Source organism: Electrophorus electricus, chromosome 9, assembly GCF_013358815.1.
Source record: "Electrophorus electricus isolate fEleEle1 chromosome 9, fEleEle1.pri, whole genome shotgun sequence".
Lineage (NCBI taxonomy): Eukaryota > Metazoa > Chordata > Actinopteri > Gymnotiformes > Gymnotidae > Electrophorus > Electrophorus electricus.
In genome coordinates this window covers 1,070,001-1,085,000 of record NC_049543.1, presented here as the reverse complement: position 1 = coordinate 1,085,000, position 15,000 = coordinate 1,070,001, and the positions used below count along the sequence as shown (strand labels likewise).

Sequence of the window (15,000 nt, the reverse complement as noted above, 5' to 3'; positions counted from 1 at the left end):
AACAAACATGGACTCAAATATAAACGCAAATATTAGAAATATGTGAAAAATAATATTCCATAAAGATTATGAATGCATTACAGTGACTCGTCAGACGTTAAAGACAGGCTTCAAGGGCAAGTGTATTTATCAATCATGCCTTTGGCTTTATAACATACAATGTGGAACAGATATACTGGTCCATTTACTTTAATATGTAACCCTCTTCACTCAGTCCAGCTGTGTGGTACTGCATCAGGTTTTCATCAAGAGCATTTAAACTGACCCATGCCAGTTTACACAAGCCATCAGTTAACACCACTCCCAACTGGAAACAACAACCGAGAGACGGAGCTGCTATCACTATGAGAGATGAGAAAAGCATAAAGGCCCACAGCAACTTCAGAAAAACAATGGTAATAATCAAACACACACACACACACAATCACACACTCTCAAACACAGACAACTGCAAAAGACAGATCGTATTACAGATGCACACAAACACATTGCCAACTCAGTCGAAAGCCTTCACTGAAGTAACATATTTTTGATTGACATATGCATTTGAACCTGTAAGCACAAGAGTGTATGAATATGCCGTTGTGTAGACACACACACACACACACACACACACACAAACTTTGAATGTAGAACATTACATCAGCACATAACCTGCAGCTTTAAGGTACAACAGACATGTTCATACTCATCATGACATTTGACAGGATAATTAAAGACATTTTTATTCTGATAATGACGCTATTGTCTGATAATTACTCTGTAATTACTATTTTATTCTCTAATTATTCTATAAACCAGTTTATTCTGATAATTTCTCTATAAATCATACTTTATTGTCTGATAATTACTGGATAAAACATACTTTATTGTCTGATAATTACTTTATAAATCATACTTTATTGTCTGATAATTACTGTATAAAACATACTTTATTGTCTGATAATTACTTTATAAATCATACTTTATTGTCTGATAATTACTGTATAAAACACTATTGTCTGATAATTACTCTGTAAATCATACTTTTTGTCTGATAATTACTGTATAAAACATACTTTTTGTCTGATAATTATTGTATAAAACATACGTTTTGTCTGCTAATTATTGTGTAAATCATACTTTATTGTCTGATAATTACTCTATAAATCATACTTTATGTCTGATAATTACTGTATAAACATACTTTATTGTCTGATAATTACTCTGTAAATCATACTTTTAGTCTCCCTACACTTCTCCTCTTTCAACTTACTTTGACAGGTTGGAATTTCGCAGAATTTCCAGTAGATTCCATCCTCCTGGTCTGCTATGTAGCACCACGGCCGAACATCACCATCCGGGTTTCTGAGAGAGAGCCAGAGCGAGAGAGAGAAAGAGAGAGAAACAAAAAGAGAGATAGAGTGAAAACCAGATTAGGTACTACAAGTAAAACGGTCACAGACTGTCAGTCAGTCAGACAGACCCCCTGCCCCCCTGGAGGGGCAATCCTCCCTTCATTTCTGCGTCTGTGCCAGACGGCACCCCCCAACCCTCCTCACGCTACAGTGGCGAGTCCGGGCGCCTCTGCCCAGCGTTGTGGTGCTGTAGACAGGCATCTTCCGGGCGGCTCTCTGCAGTCCTGCCCCTCCACCGCACACATTAACCCTCCACGCCTTTCACATGGCTTTGAAACCTTGCTACGGTGTAATGATTACACCGGCATGGTTTTTGCGGTCTGAAGAGAACGCTCGCCACGAGATCTGAAAACGCTCCCGGCTCAGTGGCCAGCCCGGCCGCCGTCAGGGAAAGAGCGATAATTACGAGCAAAAACCATTCTCCTTCTCTTTGAGCGACACAATGGGAGACTTCGGCGTGGGGCTTGAGGCAAGAGCTATCTGATTTCAGCCATTGTGCTGGGAGTCCTGAAGGGTGTCTCCTTGTCTTTTCTTCCCCGATCAAAAACACTTTCCAGATTCTCTTCCCCTCTCTTCATGACAGAAAAGAGCATTCAGTGTGATCTCTTTTTATCTATAGACTTTTATTCTGTTGTTTTGTTTAGAGAAACTTAACCTCGGGTTGGAACTGGACTAATCGGGAGATATTTCCCTCCTCTGGACTTTTCTTCATAGTGTGTGTGGTGTGCTGTTTTTTTGGTCCACAGTGAAACCTGGAAGATGAACTCTCACAGCATCACAGTTTCTATACACATCTCCATGTTGACTAGATGGAGCATGATTTTGCCTTGGTGTTTGGAATAAGGTATTCCCAGATGTATTAGGAATAATGTATTCCCAGATGTTTGGAATAATGTATTCCCAGATGTGTTTGGAATAATGTATTCCCAGATGGATGTGGAATAATGCATCCCCAGATGTTGTTGGAAGAATATATTTCCAGATGTGTTTGGAATAATATATTCCCAAACCTGTTTGGAATACTGAATTCCCAGATGTGTTAGAAATCATGTATTCCCAGATGTGTTTGGAATACTGTATTCCCAGATGCACACCCGTTCTGCAGCACTAAACAGTGGACAGTGACGGGTCAGTGGGCCAGTATGACATCACAGCTCATAACAGACCCACCTCCCCAACACATAAATACACTCATGTGCACGCATTGACAAAAACATGCACACGCGCACACACACTCAAAAACACACATGCACGCACACGCACACACACACACACACACATGAGAACAGGGTCTTTCATGACTTCCTGCTGGGCACTGTGCGGTCAGACACTGATCACCTTCAGTTTGTCTTCATGTTCTTACCCTCTAATCACCCCCCGCCACCCCGAGGGGTAGAAAATAGTTGCCATAGACAACACAGCGGCACCTTTCCATCCTAGAGACCAAGCACAGCTTTGATCACCAAACACAGTTCAGCTGAACCTCCAGGTGTATGTGTGTGTGTGTTTGTGAATAAGCGTGCATTAGCATGCGTGTGTGTGTGTGTGTGTCTTAAAGCCTGCAGGGACCAGTCACATCGATTGAGTGAAGAGTCTTGGAACCTTTCATGTGTTACCGTAACAACAGGATCATGAGCTCTGTTGTGGGGAATGAATAAGTGTCCCAGGGGTTAAAGGGGATGAGGAGCTGGCCACAGCTTCAAAGGTGTGGGGGCAGATATTCTTTTAAAGGTGAGGGCCTGCCTTCAGGACAGAAGAGCAGGGACCTACCCATGAAAATGGAGATGCGAGGATCAATCATTCCAATCTAAAAGTCCAAGATTGTGGCGCGTCTCTGAATAGAGGTTTAGGAAGTGTGTGTGTGTCTGTGTGTGTGTCGAAAAGAAAGGGCTCATTTATATTTATGTGCTTTCCATGTGTAATCTTTTTCACAGCCTTAGTACTAAAAAAATAGACTGTTGTTTTAACAGCAATTTTCTAAAATTAAAACTTAAAACTTCAAACATTTGAGGTATAAATATGCGAAACTATAACCATTTTAAAAGACAGTGTCATTAGTCTCTCTCTGCGTGTCTGTGTGTGTGTGCGTGTGTGTGCGCATATAGAGTGGTGTCTGCTATTTTAGGACCTGAAGCCTGAGCCACACAGCAGCCAAAAAAGAAACTGATTCCTATTACACAGATTAAATGCAGAGCAACTTGGTGTCCCCTGTGCTATAAAGACACTGGGACCAGTGTCCCCTGTGCTATAAAGACACTGGGACCAGTGTCCCCTGTGCTATGAGGACACTGGGACCAGTGTCCCCTGTGCTATGAGGACACTGGGACCAGTGTCCCCTGTGCTATAAAGACACTGGGACCAGTGTCCCCTGTGCTATGAGGACACTGGAACCAGTGTCCCCTGTGCTATGAGGACACTGGGACCAGTGTCCCCTGTGCTATAAAGACACTGGGACCAGTGTCCCCTGTGCTATAAAGACACTGGGACCAGTGTCCCCTGTGCTATAAAGACACTGGGACCAGTGTCCCCTGTGCTATGAGGACACTGGGACCAGTGTCCCCTGTGCTATAAAGACACTGGGACCAGTGTCCCCTGTGCTATGAGGACACTGGAACCAGTGTCCCCTGTGCTATGAGGACACTGGGACCAGTCTCCCCTGTGCTATAAAGACACTGGGACCAGTGTCCCCTGTGCTATAAAGACACTGGGACCAGTGTCCCCTGTGCTATAAAGACACTGGGACCAGTGTCCCCTGTGCTATAAAGACACTGGGACCAGTGTCCCCTGTGCTATGAGGACACTGGGACCAGTGTCCCCTGTGCTATGAGGACACTGGGACCAGTCTCCCCTGTGCTATGAGGACACTGGGACCAGTCTCCCCTGTGCTATGAGGACACTGGGACCAGTCTCCCCTGTGCTATAAAGACACTGGGACCAGTGTCCCCTGTGCCCCAGGTTGATAGGCAGATTGAAGCAGTGTGATGGTTCTGAACAGCCTGATCCTGTCTCCAGAAGAGGGCAGCGAGGTCATGACCTCTCCCTTTGATCCCTAAGAGGAGGAATCATGGGATGTTTCCCTTCTGCGTAAATACTCCGTGTCTTCAACTCTGTTTTATGGACGAAGATGATGGGCTGTTCTCTCCCTTTCTTTTTCCCGCTTTTTCCTCACTCCTTCCTAATCACTCTCTCTCTCACTCCCCTTCTGTTTCTGTCTTTCTCTCTCTCCCCTCATGTGGCACTGGACCTGTTCTCTCCTTTCAAGCTGAGCAGCATGTGGACAACTCAGTAAAGAGAGGTTTATGACATTATCAAAGACACATACACACACACACACACACACACACACACACACACACACACACACACACACACACACACACACACACACACACACACACAGGTCCAGTCTGTTCCCTTCGTACTTGTAACTGCTGGAAATTTAAGCAAAACAACTATACCTGCCTTGCAGTTCTTAGCTCTGACAATATTCAACTGTCTCCCGGTGTGTGTGTGTGTGTGTGTGTGTCTCTCACTCACTCACTCACCATGAACTATAAACCACTGCATGATCTGTGATCTGAGAGAAGGTGGGAGAAATTGATGCCTCACTGAACTCTTTTGTTTCACTGTTCGTTGCCTGTCCCAGACACAAACTTCCGTGTGTTTCCTGACAGGGATTGTTGCACAACGATTATTCCAAATGACACAATAAATCAACAAAGAGAGAGTGAGTGACAGAATAGAGAGATGAAAGAAAAAGAGAGAGAGAATTGAAAACAAGAGGAAGGAGGCAGTGGTGTCTCAGTGGTGAAGGTACTGGACTGGTAATCAGAAGGTTGCTGGTTCAAAGCCCACTACTGCGAGGTTGCCACTGTTGAGCCCCTGAGCAAGACCCTTAACCCTCAATTGTACTCAGACATAACTGTAGGTCACTTTGGATAAAAGCATCAGCTAAATGCCTTAAATGTAAATGAGAGAAATAGAATGACCAGCAGCTATAGGAATTTAAAACTGCTGTGTGAAGCTTGTCTCTGTGATGTCCAGAACCACCTGGAGAAGCTCTGCCCAGGTTCAGAAGGGTGGGGTTGTTTATTCCAGACACACAGACCTCATGTTTACACCTTCTTACTTTGGTTTTGGCTCATGTAACTAATGCTTACTTCATCAAATTGTTCACTGACACCCTCTCAAAGCAACAGACTGTACTCGGGTAGCTCTATGGTGTCAGTTCTCTGATTAACAGTATAAAAGGTTCCACTGCTTTCAAATTCTGAATAAATTAAACAGCAATAACAAGATAACAGAACAATAACTTCTTATCTTACATTCAGTTACCTCAAAACTTTAAGGTAGCACAATTCTTACTTTTTAAAGATGAAACAACAAACCCTTTTCTGTGGAGACCAGAACATCAGAAACTTGGAGCCTGTTTCCCGGGCTGCCACAGCTGAGGGGGTTATACCATACACACTGCAACAGCACAACAACGCTGGGAGAATGTTGGCCTCTAGCAAATTTGCATATTCAAATCGCTTGCGTGACTGTTCTGCACTCAAAAGAATCAAAAGTCAACCAGAGAGGCATAAAAAACAAATAAAAGTCCTGCCATAATTTTGTGTAAACGGGGTGCATTCACTAATTAATGCTACCTGCTACTTTGAGGTATTTGGCTAATCCAGATGTTTGGAGTGTGATACTAAGGAGCATTTGTACTGTCCGAACCTGAACTGTCCACTTCTGTTTCAGGACAACACAGCAGCACATCAGTGTGTGAAATGTGAGCTGGTATATTTACATGTGAAATTTAAATATTTCTGCCACCTGCTTCTGCTAAGGAGGAAACGTTTTGCACAGAGAGTCTAAGGGTGAGGTACGCCATATCATTTGTAGGTGTGTATGTGTGTGTGTGTGTGTGTGTGTGTGTGTGTGTGTGTATGCACAGAGATTTTAAGGGTGAGGTACGCCATATCATCTTTGTGTGTGTGTGTGTGTGTGTGTGTGTGTGCTTGCACAGAAAGTCTAAGGGTGAGGTATGCCATATCATCTGTGTGTGTGTGCATGTATGTGTGTGCGTGTGTGCGCTTGTGTGTGCTCGCACAGAGAGTTTAAGGGTGAGGTACGTCATATCACCTCTGTGTGTGTGTGTGTGTGTGTGTGTGTGTGTGTGTGCACAGAGCCCTGGAATACCAGACAGAAAAAACAACAAGGTGACCTGACAGCACCAGACTTTCACACTCTCCTCTCTTTTTGGCGGGATTTTGCAGAGCTGTTTGTTTGAGTTTGTTTTCACACACACACATACACACACACACACAGACAGAATGACCACTGAGAGACAGGTCATGCGATTCATCATCATACTTCTCTAACACCTGCCGAAATTAATTTGAATGATGTATAGGCAAGCTGGAGAAGATGAAAGAGAAAGCGAGACAGAGAGCAAGAGAGAGTTAGAGTGAGAGAGAAAGAGAGAAACAGATCAATAAAAATCGAAAAAACTATAGTCAAAGAAAAAACTCAATAAAATGAGATCAAGATATCCAGATGAACAGAAAGTATAAGAGAGTGTAAATATGAATAAGAGTATACAGCATCTGGACACATCAATAACAATTCAGGCCAAGGACGTGAGACCTTGGCCAGCTCTGCTGACCTCGGCTGACCTCAGCTGCTCAAAGTGACCTGGGCACCTGGGGTCACCACTTGGGCTCTGCTGAGTCCAAGGAGAAGAGAGACCATATAAGCACCCCGACAAGTCTGTCCTTTAAGTCTGTCCAACGACTGCCTTTGACTGCTTTATTGTTTGGAGCTTTCAGAAGGAACTGAACATTGCTATAGATTTTTCCCCAATAATAACACTAGTTTCAAAGCTTCCTAACAAAGTTATGACAAGTTCTAATCAGTACTAGCGTCAAAACCATCCAAAACCTGTATAGAAATAACTGCACAGAAATGGGGTGAATGTACTCTTTGGCTGCTACGCTGTGTTACAATGCTAGCTCCGTTCTGAGCGTGGGACTGACCTGCAGTAGTTGTGTGAGCCCAGACCACCCTCTCCATTCGGGTATTTCTGCGTGTTGTACGGGTGCTGAAATGTCTCGTTCCAGAACAGACAGGGCTTCCCATCCTGAAGACTCGTCTCCTTCTGGTGACCCCTGTAGTCCTCTCCATTTACTGTGTAGCATTCTGCACAAAAAGACATCCATTGACAAGCTTAGGGGCTACACAAATACATATACATATTTACATTGCTGAATTCATGTACTGTAAAGAATACAGCAACAGGAAATATTTTTGTAAAATACAGCCGCCTATTAACTCATTTAAGTTTCCCTTGCTTTCTGCCTTTCTGCTTTTTGTCTTGGCAAAGACAAAGTTGAGATTTAATTACATAATAGGCCCCAAGTGGGTGACTGAATCCTGTCTTGAGAGGGTAATAATTTTGGCTCTGATCTAGATTTAAGCATCTTGCTTTGAAAGACTAGAAGATCTTGAGACCTTGTTAACAGCTATTTAGCCTGTTAGCATGTGTTCACATTGTTATCATTTACATTTACCTGACAATTTTATCCAAAGTGACTGACAATTATGACTGAACACAACTTGAGTAAATGAGGGTTAAGGGTCTTGTTCAGGGTCCCAACAGTGGAAACTGTGGAGCTTGAACTGGCAACCTTCTGGTTACAAGTCAAGTACCTTAACCACTGACTCTAACTGAGCTACGACTGTCATCGAGGTTGTGTTAGCATGTGTTATTTCGCTTGTGTAATCATGTATTACCATTGTTACTTAGCATATGCTAGCATGTGTTAGCATTGCTATTTAACCTGTGCTAGCATGCTAATCTGACACCCTGCTGTGAGTCATCACAGATGACACTTGGGGAGGATGGCTGGTGATAATGACGAGGGAAAAACACATCATATGTAAAAGGGATTTGTGATTCTGAAATTAAATTTGGATGTTTTGGTAAGTCTGCAGTTTGCTAATTCCCCGAGAGGAGATGAGGGTTATTTTTGAATAACCTTCTCTGAAATTAAAAAAGCAACATAGAAGAAGCAAAACAATAAAGTTATTGTCTTTTTTCTCCTGAATGGAAACCATATAAGCACCCCGACAAGTCTGTTTCTCAGCCAAAAGTAAGGGAAAAATGAGAGACCTCACTCTCAGTCAAAACAAACAACGGAGTCACTACTCCATCAAAGGGTACGTGTCGACTTCAAAGCATGTAATTTGGAGGCGCTCTGGTCTGTGTTCTGAGGAGAAGGAATGTGGTGTGTTAGTATCTTTGAACCCATCCGGCATCTGTATCACGACCCGCGTTAGAATTCTCCAGCTGGTGGGGGCTTCGTGATCAGGTACACGTCGGCCCGTTCAGAGCGTTCGGGGAAAACCACAGGGCAGCAGGTCAGATCAGAGAACTTTATATAACTGCTACAGCAAAAACAGTAATACCTTCTTCCAGTTCAGCTGCAAAGCTCGTAAGAGAATAAATCCGGAATCTGATATCTGAAACGCGTTGAGGAAATATAAACAAGGAGGAATTTCAGAGCTCTCACCGCCTCCACTACCAAAAAACCCAAACAAGATATTTGTGTTCTACTAAACTACAAAAAAATCAGAAGATCCTAAATTAAAATTTGACAGCAGAAGAAATGATTTCTTATACTTGTAAAGTCTCTTCTTTTCTGATAAAAAAAAACAAAAAACAAACCCTGACGTAATTTAAATGTAACCTCACAGCCAGTGAGGAGTCAGGTAGATTTTAATCAGGCATTCCTGACTACACCCTGCTTGTGGCATTGCTCTTGTTGGGTTTCAGTAATTAAAATGGCACCCTATTGTCTCTTAATGGCAAATCTTGTCAGAATATTAATCATCGCTTGGGATTGCAGCCAGTATGTCTGTTTAAGGCGTTTAATTGGAGAAAACAGAACAAACTAAAAATGCCAAAAGGAGTGGTGTGTAATGCACCCCCGTGGCATCAGGACATGTGTGTGACCCATGTAGCAAGGAAAACGTCTGTGTTTAAAGTCTAAACAGTGATTCTGTCCACATGGCGCAGGCCTGCTGGCATTGTGGAGGGTCCAACCCAGGCATTTGGAGTGGGTCAAAGGGCAGGGGCCAAACTGGTGCTCTGCCCACTATTGCCAAACGATGCCGCGATTACTCAGCCACAAACCGCGGTTGCAATATAACTTGCAATATGTTGAAAACGCACTGAAGCCATGCCTGCATGAATAGGTATGTTTTATTGCATAAAATTAATTTTGGCCATTTATTGGAACATATAAACACTCATTAGGAAAATCTGAAACCCAACGAAAAAAAATCTGTGATGTGTTGGGGGGGGGGGGGAGGGAGAAAAGGAAGAAGAAGAAGAAGAAGAAGAAGAAGAAGAAGAAGAAGAAGAAGAAAACTAAGAAACAAGACTTTGGGAAGTCTCTGGTCTCCGATTGCGGAGACCAAGATTGGCAGCTGTTCACCACTCTACCACACCAGCATGCATGCTGCCATCTTTCCTTTTGTGGCTAACCTCTCCAAAAGCTTTCCAGATTGGCGGACTGACACACGCCGGGCCCAGCAAAGCAGCAATGGGTAGCAGTTAGCAGCAGCGTAGGTTGATGTGGTCAGGAGGCATTATTACCCTTGCGGTGCAATCTGGTGGAATGCCAGGCCATGCAGATAAGAAGGTCACTCTAAGATGGATAGGCAGTTAAAAACCAATGACGGATGCTGTTTTTTTTTTTGTAGAACCTGGACAAGTTGCACTCACTGGGCAATAACATGAATAACAGTAAGGCGAGACATCCCCCTCCCCCAACACCCACCCCTGCCATCTCCATGGTAACCTCTGACTGTTGCTCACTGTGTCCCTAAGCAACCGCTTCCGCTGTATCACCATGTGATATCTTTGTTGTGGTTGGACTACAGACCTTGATAGGAAACAGGACTCAGACCACATTAAAGATAAAACCCCTGCTCGTATAGAAGGCAAGCAGACCACGCCTGGACCGAAGGGGGAAACAGGACCCACCCACTACTACAGAACCAAGAAAAAGGGGGTCTTAAGAGCAAGACCAAAATGGCTTATAGACAGAGAGTTAGTCACCCTGTTATTATGTTTGCAGCTAATTGCTTCCAGATTAAACCTCCAGATGCTCTTGTATCTGTACAAGGGGTCGGGGGGTGGGTGGAGGCAGAGGTTGCAGAGGGACAGAGAGGAAAAGAAACCGAGTAATTGAGACAGAAAGCGGGAGAGATAAAGACAGACCCAGAGAGGGAGAGAGAAGGAGAGAATGAGAGAGAGAGAGACAGAAAGAGAGGGCGGAGCTTGGGGGGCGTGTGATCTGTATAAATACAAACAAGTGCAAAAGGCCATACTATGTTTAAAATGTGTTTTTCTTGTTTATGCACAAAAACCTTTTGCAGGGAGATGAGAGTGTAACGCTCTGTCTCGTATGTTCATGCCCTCTGAGGGCTGAACCCTTCTGTGCAAGATCACAATAACTACAGTAAAACCAGCTCTGACAGGCAGGATGTAGCCGTGTGCTGGACATAAACGCTACCTGACAGGCGTTCATGTACCTGCCTGGGGTCACTGAGGGCTTTTAAAGGACGGGGCAGATGGTAAAGGGACGGGGCAGATCGTAAAGGGATGGGGCAGATAATAAAGGATGGAGCAGATTGTAAAGGACAGGGCATATTGTAAGGAATGGGGCAGGTCGTAAAGGACGCGGCAGGTCATAAGGGATGGGGGCAGATTGTAAAGGGCGGGGCAGATGAGCCCCATACTCAGGCCTCCTTGTCTGTAAACAGTAACCGAGAGCGGAACAGCAGACCAAGCCTGGTATTTGTGCACCAGCCAAACAGACACTTTCCATTTCCCTCAAGCTAATGCCCACTTACCCTGGACTAAGAATAGAGCAGAGGGTAGCGATGCTTGCCACAGGCTTCCTTTAGAAGGCAACTCTGGGCTGATCCCAGACCAGCCTCTCCTTCCAAAACACCATCAAAGGAGAACCCGAAAAACGGGTCTTGCCTCAGTGCAAATCTGCAACCCATAAAAGTATTTAGTAGCACTTGGATGTCAGGCTGGACTGGTTCTCAAATCTTCAGTGTTTCCCTCTTCCACCACTTCTTCACGCGTTTCCTCCAACAGAGAAAGACCAACACGGCCATTTTGCCAAGGCCATTTGTGCACGCTGCCAGAAGTCTGCTCTTTTGAAGTCGGACTTCAAGTTGGACCTGGAGGGCTTGAAACAGACAGACAGGCGAAGCTGAACTGTGACATTTTATGGTTGACCCCAGCAGAGCTGAGAGGGAGACAGGGGAGGGAATACACAGACAGGACCCCTCATAGTGAGCGGCCGTGAGACAGGACCCCTCGTAGTGAGCGGCCGTGAGATAGATCACAATGTCCTGTCGTTTTATGCGTGATTGGTTCTTTAACAGACGCAGCTAGACCTCTAAGGTCCAGCGGCACAGAAGCCCGTGAAAAAACACAAAAACAAACAAACAACCAACCAAACCAATAAACAAGTCTAATTTTCAGGATGGGAGGTTTTTGAGGATTTTTTGTTGCACTACCACAGTCTGGGAAGACGGATTAAAGCTCACCGCCGAGAGAGAGGAACACCACAGGGTTACAAGGTTAAATAAACAGATAGCAGGAAAATCACAGGTTAACGCCGCACAAATCATTAGAGTCTCTACAAACCACCACTGACAGGAAACCAAACAGAGGAAGAGAGGAGAGGAGAGGAGATCATAATTTATGGGGTGTTGTCAGGTAAGAGAACAGGTGGTGAATTTTACAGTCATTTAAGCTCCACATTTACTGATTTTGGGACACATTTATCCAACATGATAAATCAATAAATGCATCCAAATCAATCAACCAAATACACAATGAAGGAAGGAAAAGGGAGGAGGGTGAATGACACGGCTACCACCAGAGGACAGGAGGCGGGGCTTGGCAAAGATTGAAGAAGATCTGTCAATCATCCACCTCACCCCTCAGCATGAGTAAAGCAGTCAGTCTACACTCCCACACCCACTCACTTCTACACTCCCACACCCACTCACTTCTACACTCCCACACCCACTCACTTCTACACTCCCACACCCCCTCACTTCTACACTCCCACACCCCCTCACTTCTACACTCCCACACCCACTCACTTCTACACTCCCACACCCACTCACTTCTACACTCCCACACCCACTCACTTCTACACTCCCACACTTCCTCACTTCTACACTCCCACACCCACTCACTTCTACACTCCCACACCCACTCACTTCTACACTCCCACACCCCCTCACTTCTACACTCCCACACTTCCTCACTTCTACACTCCCACACCCACTCACTTCTACACTCCCACACCCACTCACTTCTACACTCCCACACTTCCTCACTTCTACACTCCCACACTTCCTCACTTCTACACTCCCACACCCACTCACTTCTACACTCCCACACCCACTCACTTCTACACTCCCACACCCACTCACTTCTACACTCCCACACCCCCTCACTTCTACACTCCCACACCCACTCACTTCTACACTCCCACACCCCCTCACTTCTACACTCCCACACCCCCTCACTTCTACACTCCCACACCCCCTCACTTCTACACTCCCACACCCCCTCACTTCTACACTCCCACACCCACTCACTTCTACACTCCCACACCCACTCACTTCTACACTCCCACACCCACTCACTTCTACACTCCCACACTTCCTCACTTCTACACTCCCACACTTCCTCACTTCTACACTCCCACACTTCCTCACTTCTACACTCCCACACTTCCTCACTTCTACACTCCCACACTTCCTCACTTCTACACTCCCACACCCACTCACTTCTACACTCCCACACCCCCTCACTTCTACACTCCCATACCCACTCACTTCTACACTCCCACACCCACTCACTTCTACACTCCCACACTTCCTCACTTCTACACTCCCACACTTCTACACTCCCACACCCACTCACTTCTACACTCCCACACCCACTCACTTCTACACTCCCACACCCACTCACTTCTACACTCCCACACCCACTCACTTCTACACTCCCACACTTCCTCACTTCTACACTCCCACACTTCCTCACTTCTACACTCCCACACCCACTCACTTCTACACTCCCACACTTCCTCACTTCTACACTCCCACACTTCCTCACTTCTACACTCCCACACCCCCTCACTTCTACACTCCCACACCCACTCACTTCTACACTCCCACACCCACTCACTTCTACACTCCCACACTTCCTCACTTCTACACTCCCACACCCACTCACTTCTACACTCCCACACCCACTCACTTCTACACTCCCACACCCACTCACTTCTACACTCCCACACCCCCTCACTTCTACACTCCCACACCCACTCACTTCTACACTCCCACACCCCCTCACTTCTACACTCCCACACCCACTCACTTCTACACTCCCACTCACTTCTACACTCCCACACCCACTCACTTCTACACTCCCACACTTCCTCACTTCTACACTCCCACACTTCCTCACTTCTACACTCCCACACCCACTCACTTCTACACTCCCACACCCACTCACTTCTACACTCCCACACTTCCTCACTTCTACACTCCCACACTTCCTCACTTCTACACTCCCACACCCACTCACTTCTACACTCCCACACCCACTCACTTCTACACTCCCACACCCACTCACTTCTACACTCCCACACCCACTCACTTCTACACTCCCACACTTCCTCAGGTCTACTTCAGTAACAGCTTGGCCCCCGATGCCTAGTCCCATAAAATTAACATCAACACAGAGAGATAATGCACCAGACCGAACCTGCTGACACGAAGACACCAGAGCATACATATGCAAAGACATCAGAAGGGTGTGTGTGTGTGCAGTTGTGGTAATGTGTAATGTAAAGCTCAAACATGCTGTCTAGACTGCAAGCATTTTGAAGAACTGTTGATGGAATTTGGCCAAAGCTGGTCTGGAGCCAGCGCAGGGCTCTGGACTGTGGGTAAATGATACCTCTGCGTTTTTTGGGACTGATCCGGGAACTGCACCAAAAGCTTAAAGCTTTGTTATGCAGATATTGCACAAAAATAGACATGGTAGCTCACTGACCTCAGACAAGCAGCAAGTGTGTATTGTGTTAGTATGAAAGTGTGGCCTGTGTAAAAGAACTCCGAAAGACGCCTCACGTAGACTCCTGAAAAAAACAAAACAGAAACACACTCAAGAGTCCTAAAAGAAAGAAAGAAATGTGGCAGGGAGAACATGCATTAATCTCCAACTTCCCACGACATTCTTCTCTTCCCTCCTTCCTCTCTCTTTCACTCAGTCTTTCTCACAAACACATGAAGGGGCAGCGTGAGTCAGTGTCGCTGTGGTCATGGTTTGAGACGTCTCTGGAAGCATGAGGAACACACTAGAGCTCACTGTTGCACTCCCCTCCCAGAGGGTCATCACCCCAGAGTCACTTCAGCTTACGTCACGATCACTTGACGTACAGCCGCCCACAGGCGCCCAGTTATTTTAAACCTGCCGTCCACTTGCACACGGAGAAAACTCAGC

At 45.5% G+C, this 15,000-nt stretch overlaps 1 protein-coding gene across 1 annotated transcript in view; it reads right to left on the bottom strand.

The window, feature by feature from the left end:
- Window positions 1-15,000, bottom strand: part of kremen1 (kringle containing transmembrane protein 1) — a 47,063-nt gene that overhangs the window by 21,777 nt on the left and 10,286 nt on the right. The window contains exons 2-3 of the mRNA XM_027027749.2: window positions 7,421-7,583; window positions 1,256-1,347 (exon numbers count right to left, since the gene is read on the bottom strand). Coding sequence (XP_026883550.2) covers window positions 1,256-1,347; window positions 7,421-7,583 — 255 coding nt within the window. The remainder of the gene's footprint in view (window positions 1-1,255; window positions 1,348-7,420; window positions 7,584-15,000) is intronic.